This window comes from Takifugu rubripes, chromosome 8 (assembly GCF_901000725.2).
Source record: "Takifugu rubripes chromosome 8, fTakRub1.2, whole genome shotgun sequence".
NCBI lineage: Eukaryota > Metazoa > Chordata > Actinopteri > Tetraodontiformes > Tetraodontidae > Takifugu > Takifugu rubripes.
In genome coordinates, this window is record NC_042292.1 from 10630800 (window position 1) to 10642521 (window position 11722).

At 46.1% G+C, this 11722-nt stretch overlaps 2 protein-coding genes across 6 annotated transcripts; both read left to right on the top strand.

Annotated features, from left to right (window-relative positions):
• The first annotated feature begins 135 nt into the window (after positions 1-135).
• rce1a (Ras converting CAAX endopeptidase 1a) lies at positions 136-3198 on the top strand. The gene is made up of 9 exons (XM_011606445.2): positions 136-428; positions 709-811; positions 896-979; positions 1152-1230; positions 1319-1486; positions 1554-1625; positions 1697-1759; positions 1835-2111; positions 2351-3198. Exons 1-8 carry the CDS (start codon positions 277-279, stop codon positions 2062-2064), a joined length of 951 nt encoding a protein of 316 aa, XP_011604747.1. The 5' UTR covers positions 136-276; the 3' UTR covers positions 2065-2111; positions 2351-3198.
• A 564-nt stretch (positions 3199-3762) lies between these two features.
• Positions 3763-10861, top strand: acox3 (acyl-CoA oxidase 3, pristanoyl). Of its 5 annotated transcripts, XM_029839733.1 has the most exons (20): positions 3867-3895; positions 4024-4063; positions 4831-4955; positions 5148-5245; positions 5320-5455; positions 5535-5609; positions 5697-5786; positions 6112-6255; positions 6424-6512; positions 7035-7131; positions 7503-7685; positions 7762-7884; positions 7962-8082; positions 8160-8282; positions 8388-8501; positions 8714-8829; positions 8960-9134; positions 9363-9430; positions 9505-9591; positions 10155-10861. In XM_029839733.1, exons 3-20 carry the CDS (start codon positions 4851-4853, stop codon positions 10272-10274), a joined length of 2064 nt encoding a protein of 687 aa, XP_029695593.1. In that variant the 5' UTR covers positions 3867-3895; positions 4024-4063; positions 4831-4850; the 3' UTR covers positions 10275-10861. The 5 variants fall into 5 exon arrangements, with proteins under 5 accessions (XP_011604745.2, XP_011604746.2, XP_011604744.2 ...); XM_011606443.2 differs by lacking the exon at positions 4024-4063 and having other exon boundaries at positions 3763-3967; XM_011606444.2 differs by lacking the exon at positions 4024-4063 and having other exon boundaries at positions 3763-3895.
• Positions 10862-11722: the final 861 nt, after the last annotated feature.

Genomic DNA, 11722 nt, shown 5'->3' on the forward strand with positions numbered 1-11722 from the left:
GTTTCTTTAAATGCAGTTTTTTTTAACGAATAAAACAAATACAAATTAATTCAGATAATTAATTGCGATACATGAAACCATTAAGTGAAGAAGAAAGGAAAAGTGGAAGAAGAAGAAGACGCGTGATGATGACACAATCATTAGGCGCCAAATCCCGCTGTTAGCGATATTAGCACCGCTCACTGACATTTCCAGGCTTCGGTTGGTGGATGGTTTTCCTCGTTTGGAGGTTCAGCTGCCGGTCTGGTACCGAGCAGCTGTTTGGTTCCGTTGGTCATGGCAGAACAGGAAGGTTTATCGGTGACTCAATTTGACAGCGGGCAGCTGGCGGCGGTGGACGGCTTGTGCTGGCTGTCGGTGCTGTCCTGTCTGTTGTTAGCTTGTTCTTATGTTGGCAGCCTGTACGTATGGAAGAGTGAGCTGCCCAGGTGAGTTTTTCTTTTCTCCATAAACACACACGCACACAGAGGTTTACTCTAGAGGTGCTGTTCACGTCTCTGCTCATCTCAGTAATAGCAAAGAAGTATGTAATGAGATGGAGCCAGAAAAAGAGCTCACTAAGCACCCAGAAACTGTCATACAGTTCACAAAACATCCACAGTGGATTTATATAGAGTTTTGAAATGCCCTAAAACCCAAAAAACTTTTCTGATTGTAGGGTGGGTTGAGGTCTGAACGATATTTGTTTTGTCTGTGTTGTGTCTGCAGGGATCATCCCACAGTGATCAAGAGACGTTTCACCAGCGTGCTGGTGGTGTCCGGCTTGTCGCCGCTCTTTGTGTTGGTATGGCGAGAGTTTACAGGGATCACGGTAAGTGTCATGACCACGGACTGTGCTGTCATGATCATGTTGGAGGACAGTTGAATCACCCAATCTGGCTGCCTCCTCTTTCAGACAACTCCCACCTTACTGGCGCTCATGGGAATCAGATATGAAGGCCTCTTTTCTGCCATTGTGCTCCCGCTGTTGCTCACCATGGTAACGCGCTCATCTACACTCAACCAGAACTGACTGAAATGAGGTGGAACATCATCAGATTGGCTCCACACTTATGTTAGTTCCTCTGCTAAACTGGAGCGAGTCTGTGATCCTCACACCTGTTTCACCCCTGGGTTCCCGGTAACTCAACCATGTCCTGTGTTTGGGGCAGGTGCTGTTCTTGGGCCCACTCATGCAGCAGGCCATGGACTGTCCCTGGAGTCTAATGGATGGTATCAGGGTGCTCTTGGGTGAGACAGAAAAGATCAGCACATTAAAGGTTCAAACTCTGCATGATACGTTGAAGAGCAGTGGTGACTCTACTCCCCCGCCCGACAGATCCGTGGTTCTGGTCGCTGTGTTTCAGTGATGTGCGCTGGTTGAGGAACCAGGTGGTGGCTCCGCTGACAGAGGAGCTGGTGTTCAGGGCCTGCATGCTGCCCATGTTGGTGCCATGTGCGGGGCCGTCCACCGCCATCTTCACGTGCCCGCTGTTCTTTGGTGTGGGTAAGTGCTGGCTCTCGATGCCTTCACCGTCACCTTGTGTCTCCTGACGGCGTTCTTCTGTTTTCAGCTCACTTCCACCATGTAATCGAGCAACTGAGGTTCCGCCAGGGCTCAGTGACAGGAATCTTTTTATCTGCAGGTGAGTGAAAGGTGTATTTCTTGTCGCTGTGGTACCGTGTTTCTGAGTGCTGAGCCAACGATTCTTCTTAGTCTTTCAGTTCTCCTACACAGCCGTGTTTGGGGCCTACACTGCCTTTATCTTCATCAGAACAGGTGAGAACCCTCACAGGTGCACACATTCCTCACAACTTTTAAGGTGTCATCGCCTGAACCCGAATGCCGTTCCAGGACACCTGATCGGCCCAGTGCTCTGCCACTCCTTCTGTAACTACATGGGATTCCCAGCCATAAGCACCGCTATGGAGCACCCACATCGGCTCACCATCCTGTCCTCCTACCTGCTCGGGGTCTTTCTCTTCCTCCTCCTCCTCTTCCCCTTCACTGACCCCTCCTTCTATGCTGCTGTGACACCAGTCTGCAGTCTCAGCCCCTCTCCCAGCCCTCTCTGCCTCTCCTGATCACATAGTTATGGTTCAGATCCTGAGCTGGGACTCGGAGCACTGAGGTGAGGAACCTACATTCACAGTTGTGGTTAATACCCTAAAGTCTCATTTTCAATAATTGTCTTTTCATCAGGGTTAGGAAGAGCTAGCATTTGGTCCTCAGTATGCAGGGTTGGACTTACTGAACATACTTGAATGTTGTCCATACTTTGAAGGCCAACTCCACTGTGTTAGGAGCCAGACGTCTGAGCTACAGGTGCATATGTTTCTTTGACCACATGTATCTGTTTTTCTGTTGCAGCCAACAGCTCTCGGGACAAATAGCAACCACAGGACTGCTCAATGAGCCGTTCATCAGAAGCCTTGTTTTACCTAGCGATGGCTGCGCCTTTCCCCATTTAGGCTGAGAAGTTGTCAGTTGTGCTTGGGTGCAACAAGGGTGATGGCTCTATCATTGATGGGCTTCAACCTCCAACTGGAACTTCCTGGAGGAAGGCGTGTGTGAATTCCTGCTGCAGAGCTCGCCTCCTCTGTATAATCTACACCAAACATTTCAATAATACAAATTATGAGACACCAGCGCCCTCACAAGTTCTGAAGAAACACTGCACCTTCACAGGACGTGGATGCCTGAACATGGCAGCTTAGCGATAACACATACACTCATTGGTGTGTGTCCATATCATCATTGTCTGTATACATTTGTATTATACCAGAACTGAACATAAAGCAGAGAGGACAGACTAAAGAATTAAAGAAACTCAAATATTTTTATAATATTTGGATAACATTTGTCTATATTTAATAGATGAGCAGAGTCATTATTCTTCGCAAACATAAAAATGCTGAGCAATCGAGAAAACATTTCTCTCCGTTCTGAACTGTCAACGTTTTGGCATTTTAATCTATACAGTCTTCGAAGGAGCGGCACAGACAAGTCACAACAGATCCCAGAATGCACTTCGTTTATAGAGCAGCAGCTCTAAACGATATATTTTTTTACATTTAGACACATTGAAATTGCTGACTTATGATGTATTTATTTATCTCTGTCCTTGATCTGCATTCTTAATGTTAATCAGTTCATATTGTTGAATGAAATATCAATTTTAAGTTTTCCAATAAATCTTAGCACCACTTTAATTATGACAGAATAAAGCAATGTTTTTATTATTGCTATTATCTACAACACTTATATTTGCTTGATTGATGTGCTATTTTTCTTAATTTGGTGTACATTGACATCTCAGGCATTTAAAAAAAAAAACTTCAATGAGACATCAAAACAAATATTTTTTAAGCAGGTAGTTTATCTCCTCCCACAAGACCGGTAATCATTGTATTTCACACTAAACATTGATCCAACCAGAGCACTCTGAGAGACATGGACTTGCTCAATAGTTAACTGTCTCAACATCTTAAACCCCCCCCCCCCCCCCCCCCCCCCCCAGCTCTGTGTCAAAGAATTCCCAGTCATTTTTGAGAGATAGATTGAGGGTGCCATCAGCCTTCTGTACTTATGTCTCAACTTGAACTTTTGTATTTGTTCATTTATATGTACCACAATTCATTGTTTATTATTGTGCAATAATGCTAATAGTAATTAGTTTTATTTTATTATTATTATTTTCTTGGTTTGGGGCTCTACTGCAGTGGGAAACACCAGTAGTTGAAGTCTGCATGAAAGCATGACGTTGTTTTGTATTGTATGAAACGGAGGCTTTCATTATGAAAGAACCCAACCGGATGCAGTATATTCAGTCAGGAAGTGACGTTGTTGTGTTGGCCCTGCTCTCGACAGTCCTTCGCCGTCAGTCCCGCTGGTTTCAGGGTTCATCAGTTCCAGGTTATTTGACGACCTCTCTATCTTCATTTACGCGTCTTCTGCAAGATAATAATTGTTCTTTCCTGCTTTTGGGTAAATCGTGTTTTTTTATTTTTTATAAATCATTTTTATAAATTTTTCGAAATCAGAGCAGTTGAGATTCAGCACGAACTTCAGGTTCTTTTGAAGGTAAACTAACACATTAGACGGCCTTGAACTCTGCTCTACACTGATAACTACTGATGTGGGATCAGTTTTAATGATCAGTTACATCACTTCTGTCACAACAAATGCTGAAACTTTATATGCCGTTGAGATCATCCTTTAACTTTTGCTGCTCATGTGTTGTTGACATTCATGAATTTAAAATCCTGTCGTGACTTTTATGAGTGATTTGCAATGTTAGAAATGATCACTGATTGGTTATGCACATACTTGACCACAAATGTTCTCCTTCATCCAGGTCACAGTAGTTTTCAAGCCGTAAATACTCTCCACTCTCAAAAAGATGGGAGTTGTCTTGAGTGAACTACTTAGTGCATTCACTGAAATTCAAGTTTTGGTCACTTGGAAGTGGTATTTTAATCTGTGTCATAGTGTCGCACAATAAATAAATAAGTACCAGATTTACGCCAGCAGGAATCCAATAAGTAACTTGCTGTTTGTTGGTTTCTGTCAATGTTCTCATAGTTTAATAATATTTAATTTAAAGGGCTTACTTTAAACACAGAAGGACAGGAGATGCCTCTTAGAACAGCCACCCTGTTATTTAGCTCCTAAGTATCTCTACAGAAAAGGTACATCTGCTTAGAAGATATAACTATTAGAACAAGCTTTATATGTTCTGTTGAATGCTTATTTTAAGAGAGACGTTGCAGTTACAGCATCATTCATGATGCAGCAGAAACACTTCTAGCCGTGGTATGAATTCTACCTGTTGTGTTTTTGCATCTAAGAGCATCTAGAAGAGAAGAAAATGGACTTCCCCAGTGGCCCATTGGATATTTACAGGAAAAAGGCGTCTTTCAACTGGAAAGAAATGTTGAATTTCCTTGAGGACGAGGACATCCAGGCCTTTAAGGTACCTAAGTTCAGCAGATTAATCATAATAATTCCTATTTTCACATCCATCCAGGTAGCTCTAATCTACCTGAGCGGTGCACGTCTGGACACAATGAGATATTGATTTAACTGTACTTTATCTGTTGGTGTGGAAAAGGAACTTTAAAACTACTGACTCCCCATTTCTGCTGCGCCCCCCTGTGTCCTACAGCAACATGTCTTCAGGACTCTAGAAAATGACCCACTGTTTTCCCGTCGGCCCGGCGAAGACCTCTCCATGGAGAAAATGAGGGAGCTGACATTCCTCAGGTAGGAACAGCAGAGAATGTCTGTCCAGGTTCTCTGTATGTGTAGAAAATAAAGCCCAAACTGAAACTGCCCAGGGTGAAAAAGCTCTTCTGCTACGACTTCGTGACAGACGAGGAACTCATGGCAAACCCCCTGAAGCTGATTTACCTGAATGATTTTCTGGGCATGTATGACTGGTCCATGGCAGGCAAGTTCTCCTTGAACAAGGGGGTGAGTGAGCATGTGCTGCTGCCTGGCTGGATTTTACACACATTTTAGTTCTGCAGAGATGACTCCACGTTTGTTTTAGATGTTTGGATCGACTGTGAGGAGCTCAGGATCAGAGAGACACTCTAAATATGTGGAAAGCACAGACGACATGACGGTAAACATTCCCTCGCAGTCTATGAAGATGTTTTCGAAGGAAAGAAGCTCAGCTCCTGAGAACGTCCCATTTCCTGTGTGTTTGTAGACGTTTGGCTGCTTTGCTCTGACAGAACTAAGCCATGGGAGCAACACCAGAGCCATGAGGACCACTGCAACGTACGACCCCTCCAACCAGGTCAGCACACACAAAGCTACGCCGATGGCAAAATGACAACATATAACCACTACAACCACCTCAGCAATCGCAGTTGATGACATCATGTTGACTTCTGTTGATGTAGCAGCCTGCCAGCGACAAGGATTGATGATGTAATAGTAATGGTGTCCCATGTTTTAGGGCAGTTTTTAGGGGAATGTTTTCACTCCTTCCCCCCCGCCACTTGGTTTTGAGGGGCACGGATAGATAAAGGGGGAGGTTTGTAAAAGAGAATTAGGATTCAGCCCTCGTTCTTCTCTTCTGCTGTTGTTACCATTGTGCCCATTTACTTCTCTGCCTTCAGGAGTTTGTCATCAACTCTCCAGACTTCGAGGCTGCTAAATTCTGGGTGGGGAACCTTGGGAAGACGGCGACTCACGCCATGGTGTTCGCTCAGCTTTACACACCCGACGGCGTGTGTCACGGTCTGCACTCCTTCATTGTACCGGTAATACTGCCGCTCTCAGCCCTGCCTGAAGATAGGCTGCTTTTTTATATCAAACATGAAAACACCAGTTATGAAAAGTTCAACCAAGTTCTGTTTTTGATTGATTGATTGATTGATTGATTGATTGATTGATTGATTGATTAAACCTCCTTATTTCTTGTGCTGCAGGTGAGGGATCCAAAGACACTACTGGCTCTCCCTGGGGTGCTTGTTGGAGACATGGGAAAGAAGTTGGGCCTGAATGGGCTCGATAACGGGTGAGTGACAGCAGAAGAACACTGGAGCTGATAATTACGTGACAGTTTCAGAAGATCGTACATGAGTTTATGGTTAAACGTGAGTTCAGAACAGAGTAGCTGGGTGTGACTGATAACCTCTGCAGCTCAGCAGGTGACACTATCAATGCAGCATTTCTGTGGCTGAGTACATTACAGGTGAACTGTGGTCTCACACCCCTGCTGAGCACAGCGAACCAGTCCCATTGGTGCCAGCAGAGGGCGCCATAGTCACAGTTTTGCAGGCCAGCGGTGACACTTAAGCAGATTAAAATAGAAAATAAACATCTCTTATTTTTACTTGTCTCATACTACAGCCGTTACCATTTATGTTTCCAAGCTTTTATTTTCTGGATTTACGGACACATGCAATAAACTGATGAATAATAACACAACCCTAAATTACTGTTTATCATGTTTTAGTAGAAATAGCAAAGTCATCGCATCATTATAAATTATGTGTCAAGTTGTGTTATTATTTCAGTTTTTTTTTTCCTGTTTTAGATTTGCCATGTTTTATAATGTGAGGATCCCTCGGGAGAACCTGCTGAATAAGACTGGAGATGTTTCTCCTGATGGCCACTATGTTACCCCGTTCAAGGTCAGTATCCCGCTGCCCCCAGACCTTCATTATAAACAGAACTGGCTGATGAAATCATGTATTTAAATTAGATTAAGAATGTTTAGAAGATTAAAAACATGAGGCCACAACCATCTGGATCCACACAATCAGTCAAAAAGACTCCTTCAGGGGCTCAGCATCCTTTAACATTTGTTCCTAACTGCTGTGGTTTAGCTTTAGATTAACTTTTACTGTAGGTCTGGTGCTTTAACAGGCTCTCAGGGGCCAATTCCACAGACGTGTGGTTAGAAGCTGGTTGGTAATGACAACCAGGCCTGGAAAATGGCCTCAGGTGTTCCATAAAATGCGTGTTAGCTTCTTGTGAGTATTTTCCCACATCTGCTCCTCAGGACCCCAACAAGCGTTTCGGGGCGTCTCTGGGCGCTCTGTCCGGAGGCAGGGTGTCCATCGCCAGGATGGCTCTGGTCAACCTTAAGTTAGCGCTGACTGTGGCTATCCGCTTCTCAGCCACCAGGAGACAGTTTGGACCCAAAGACACAGAGGAGGTGCCTGTGCTGGAGTACCAGACTCAGGTCAGAGTGCTGCCAGAGGGAGCCAGTGTGTGAGAGCAGCCTGCACAGACGTTCATCTCCAGTGTTGTTGTTGCAGCAATGGCGTCTGATCCCTTACCTGGCCGCAGCCTACGCCCTCGATCACTTCACAAAGTCCTTCTTCCTGAACTTCGTGGAGTTCCAGATGGGACAGATGATGAAGGACAAGAGTGACCGACAGGTCAGGAACTGCGGGCGTGAATAAACGCGCCACTTCTGTCACTCTTTTGTAGCTCTGTGTGTACGTGTGTGTTCCAGGAAGAGCTGGGCAGAGAGATCCACGCCGTGAGCTGCTCCAGTAAACCGCTGGGCTCCTGGACCGCTCAGAGGGGGATCCAGGAGTGCAGAGAGGCCTGCGGGGGACACGGATACCTGGCCAGTCTGTGTCTCTCCCTTATCCTCTTCCTGGCTGTCTCCCTCCCTCGCTCATTCCCTCACATTAATGCCTCCTTGCAGTGAGTCGCCTGGGTAACCTGCGCGACGACAACGATCCCAACTGCACGTATGAAGGAGACAACAACGTGTTGCTGCAGCAGACCAGCAACTACCTGCTGGGATGGCTCCACCTGAAGCGCCACAGTCAGTACCGGCAGCACACACGCACGCCCGCGCGGTAGAACCATCGAGCCTCCACAAGCCGATCACGCGTGTGCAGAGCTGAACAGAAGCGTTGTCATCTTTCAGACGGGGTTCCGATCGAGTCCCCTCTTCACAGTGTGGATTTCCTCAATGATCTGCAGACGATCCTGCCGAGCAGGTTCACCCCGACGACGGTGGACCAGTGTCTGGACTCCGCAGGTATGTTGGCAGTGGAGCTGCTCAACACCTCCTCAAGCTGACGCCTTCATGCTGGGATGCTGCATCAGTACAGGACCAATAATGATCTGATGATTTTCTGAGCTTTACTGCACATCCTGACCCTTCTCTCACATCAGGGTCTGTTCTGTGGCCGTTTGAGACAGTTTTCCCACACTTTCTCATGTCTGCTATTATTATCGCCTCATTAACAGTGCCTGTTGCGGCCTATCAGTGGCTGGTGTGTTTCCTCCTGGAAAAGAGCCAGAAGAGGCTGGAACAGTTGAGGGCTGAAGGACAGGATGGGTTTGAGGCCCGTAATAACAGTCAGGTAACATACAGCCGGTTTAAAGCAGTGTGAAATACTTAGCTGCAGAAAGACTGATATTGTGTGTGTGTCTGTGTGTGTGTGTGTGTGTCTGTGTGTGTGTGTGTGTGTGTGTGTGTGTGTGTGTGTGTAGGCCTACTACTGCAATTCCCTAGCCTTGGCTTTCATCGAGTACAACTGCCTGCAGAGGTTTCACGAGCTAGTGAAGGATCAGCAGACCCCAGCTGGGCTCAGACCTGTGCTCCATAAACTGTGCGCTCTCTATGGACTGTGGAGCCTCAGCAGACACATGGGCACTCTGTACCAGGGTACGAACCAGCATCACATCACCGTGGCCTGAGAGGCTGACATCGCTAAGCTAAAGCTAAGGCTAACGCAACTTTGTAAGGTTAGATAAAGGGAAGATAAAAAACACTGCTCGTGCGAATGGAACAGAACAAACAAATCTGTGTCGTGTAAAGTGATGTGTTTAGATGAGCGTAATCAGATTTCTGACTTTGATTCCAGTGAAGTGACGCCGTTTTGATGCTTTGCAGGCGGTTACATGAGCGGAGAGAAGCCTGCAGAGCTGCTCCAGTTGGCCATTCTGACTCTCTGCGCTCAGGTAAGAGATGAAACTGAAGTTTGCTGAAGTTTGACGCTGCTGTTTGACGAGCCTCATCTTCCCATCTCTTCCAGCTGAAGGACGATGCAGTAGCGCTAATTGACGTTATGGCACCCACAGATTTCATCCTCAACTCACCTCTTGCACAGGCTGATGGGCAGGTAAGCACCTTTTTTTTAATGGAACTACTAATACAGCTTAGAACTATAAACCAATGGCCCATCTCCTGCTTGATGATACTTCAATACAGTAAATTCAGTTCAGGTAAAAGTACAACAAAGCATTTGATTCAAAGACCTTTAACTTCAGGTTTAATAGCCTTTGACCAGTTTTGCTCAACTGTAACTGAAGAAAACCCTCAAACTTCCAGACTTTTGACTCAAGCTGAAGTCAGAGTTGTGCAGCTGCCCTCCCAGCTGCGAATCACCGTCTTCCAGTTACAAACACAGCAAAGCCGCGGGTCATTGCTGATCATATCTGCTCCTGCTGTTTGTCCTGATCCATGAGGGGATTTTAGATCGGAAGAGTAACCAATCATTGTCCCTCTGAGTCTTATTTTGACAGCTGCGTGTGTCTGCGGCGCTAAATGATCTCATTAAATGAGGTTGAGCTCCAGTTTGAAGTACAAGTATGTTTGATTTCATAGCGGGAGGACTTATATGTGCAGATCGAGTGGCAGGGAACAGGATACAGGCTTCACTTTTGCTGTTTTTCTACCTTTCAGCTCTACAAGAACCTGTGGTCGACACTGCTGCAGGGCGACCAAGTGCTGGAGCGGCCGTCTTGGTGGAAAGATTTCTGCTCAGACAAGCCTGCAGTCGGATCCCTCCGTGCAAATCTCTAGAAGCCTGTTGGCACTTCCTGAAAAAAAGAGTTATTCCTCACCTTGATTTACCACTGCCTGTGTTAAGGCATAACTTCCTGACACAGCAGAGCATTTTCTATCCTTACAGCACTCGGTGTGAGGTGACCTTATTTTAAATCTTCTATGTGACAAATTTCACCATTTCATAAATTTGGTGAAAACCCAAGAGCGCGAGCTGAGATAGAAATGGCTGCAGATAACGCAGCTGTGCAGAGCCAGAAGCCTTTAAAGTCGAGATAAGGTTATAAATGGTTTGAGTCACGTGACTTTAAATTCTTCATCTGGCAAAAACTGATCATCAGTTTCTTTGTTTTGGCTCCAAGTGTAAAACTCTGGACAACATGAACGCACCTTCGGTCACATGGCTGCCAGCATGGCCGTGGGCCATAACTGGGTTTTGGCTGGGACTTTGCTAAACCAGCATTCTGGAATACTGATGTGTCCAAAAACTGTGCCTTCAGAAACCTCTTTCTTCATCTCCTGCCTTGAAAAATCATCACGTCAGCGACGAATCAAACATTTAAGGAATGCACACTAAAATAAACAAGCTTCCATCATCTGTAAAAGGCTTGAAATCGTTAACTTTCCTCTGCTGCTTCGGTCGAAGCGGTGCCATGTAAGAACATTTTTTGTGTTATTCATTTTGCAGCGTAAACTGTTGTTTGGCGTCAGAGCTGTTGAAGGAGATCTGGTGGAAATCCGTGATCACATTTCTGCAAACATCAACATAAATGCATCTCTGTAGCATCAGGACGTCGCTGATGTGTTTTACAGATTAGCCCACGTCGGCTCCTCTGGCTCCGCGTTACTGGAGCGTGCTCCGTTCCGTGGCCCTGCACGCCGACAAATGAGTGACGTCAATGAAAGAAAATCTCCGTGGAGCCTCGGAGAACGACGGGAGATGCGAGATGAGCTGCAAACCCAGCTGAAGCCACGATCTGGTGAAACTGAGCCAAAACCAACTGGCAGCTCCAGTGAAAGCCTGTGATCATGGCCTCATCAACAGTCACTCATTCATTTCGCTGGCATGTTCTGCTTATAGCCACAGTCCCACTTAATGCTGGTCTGAAGCCACCGCAGGACGACTCAGCACAGCCGTGTCTGCTTTCCCCTCTGAGGCCGCCGCCAGCGTCCCATTTCTGCTCCCTGACCTAAATGTGGACCGTGGTCTCTAATTAAAGGATATTTGCTCATGGAAAGAGAGAAAATAGAGGCTCATCCATCCGTCACATAGTTTTACCGTGACGTTCCTCGATGGAGGGTGAAGCGGGAGCAGACGGGGAAGAGCTGGGTCGGGCTGGGAGCGATCCTGGGACCCTCACACACGCAAATCTGATAATCTGCCAAGCTTAACCTCCAACCAGACCTGCGGATACCCACGTTTCCTCTGACCCTAACCTCGGCCAGATGTTATTAAACTCAGGGTA

What these genes read in the sequence shown, in the direction of transcription:
- acox3 (XM_011606443.2), top strand. Translation starts at nt 3,778, where the DNA reads ATGAAAGAACCCAACCGGATGCAGTATATTCAGTCAGGAAGTGACGTT. An exon ending in CCAGTGTCTGGACTCCGCAG is followed by an intron (nt 8,502 to 8,713) that starts GTATGTTGGCAG and finishes CCTCATTAACAG; the next exon opens with TGCCTGTTGCGGCCTATCAG. An exon ending in CATGGGCACTCTGTACCAGG is followed by an intron (nt 9,135 to 9,362) that starts GTACGAACCAGC and finishes GATGCTTTGCAG; the next exon opens with GCGGTTACATGAGCGGAGAG.
- rce1a (XM_011606445.2), top strand. Translation starts at nt 277, where the DNA reads ATGGCAGAACAGGAAGGTTTATCGGTGACTCAATTTGACAGCGGGCAG. An exon ending in GAGAGTTTACAGGGATCACG is followed by an intron (nt 812 to 895) that starts GTAAGTGTCATG and finishes CTCCTCTTTCAG; the next exon opens with ACAACTCCCACCTTACTGGC. An exon ending in CCCGCTGTTCTTTGGTGTGG is followed by an intron (nt 1,487 to 1,553) that starts GTAAGTGCTGGC and finishes TTCTGTTTTCAG; the next exon opens with CTCACTTCCACCATGTAATC.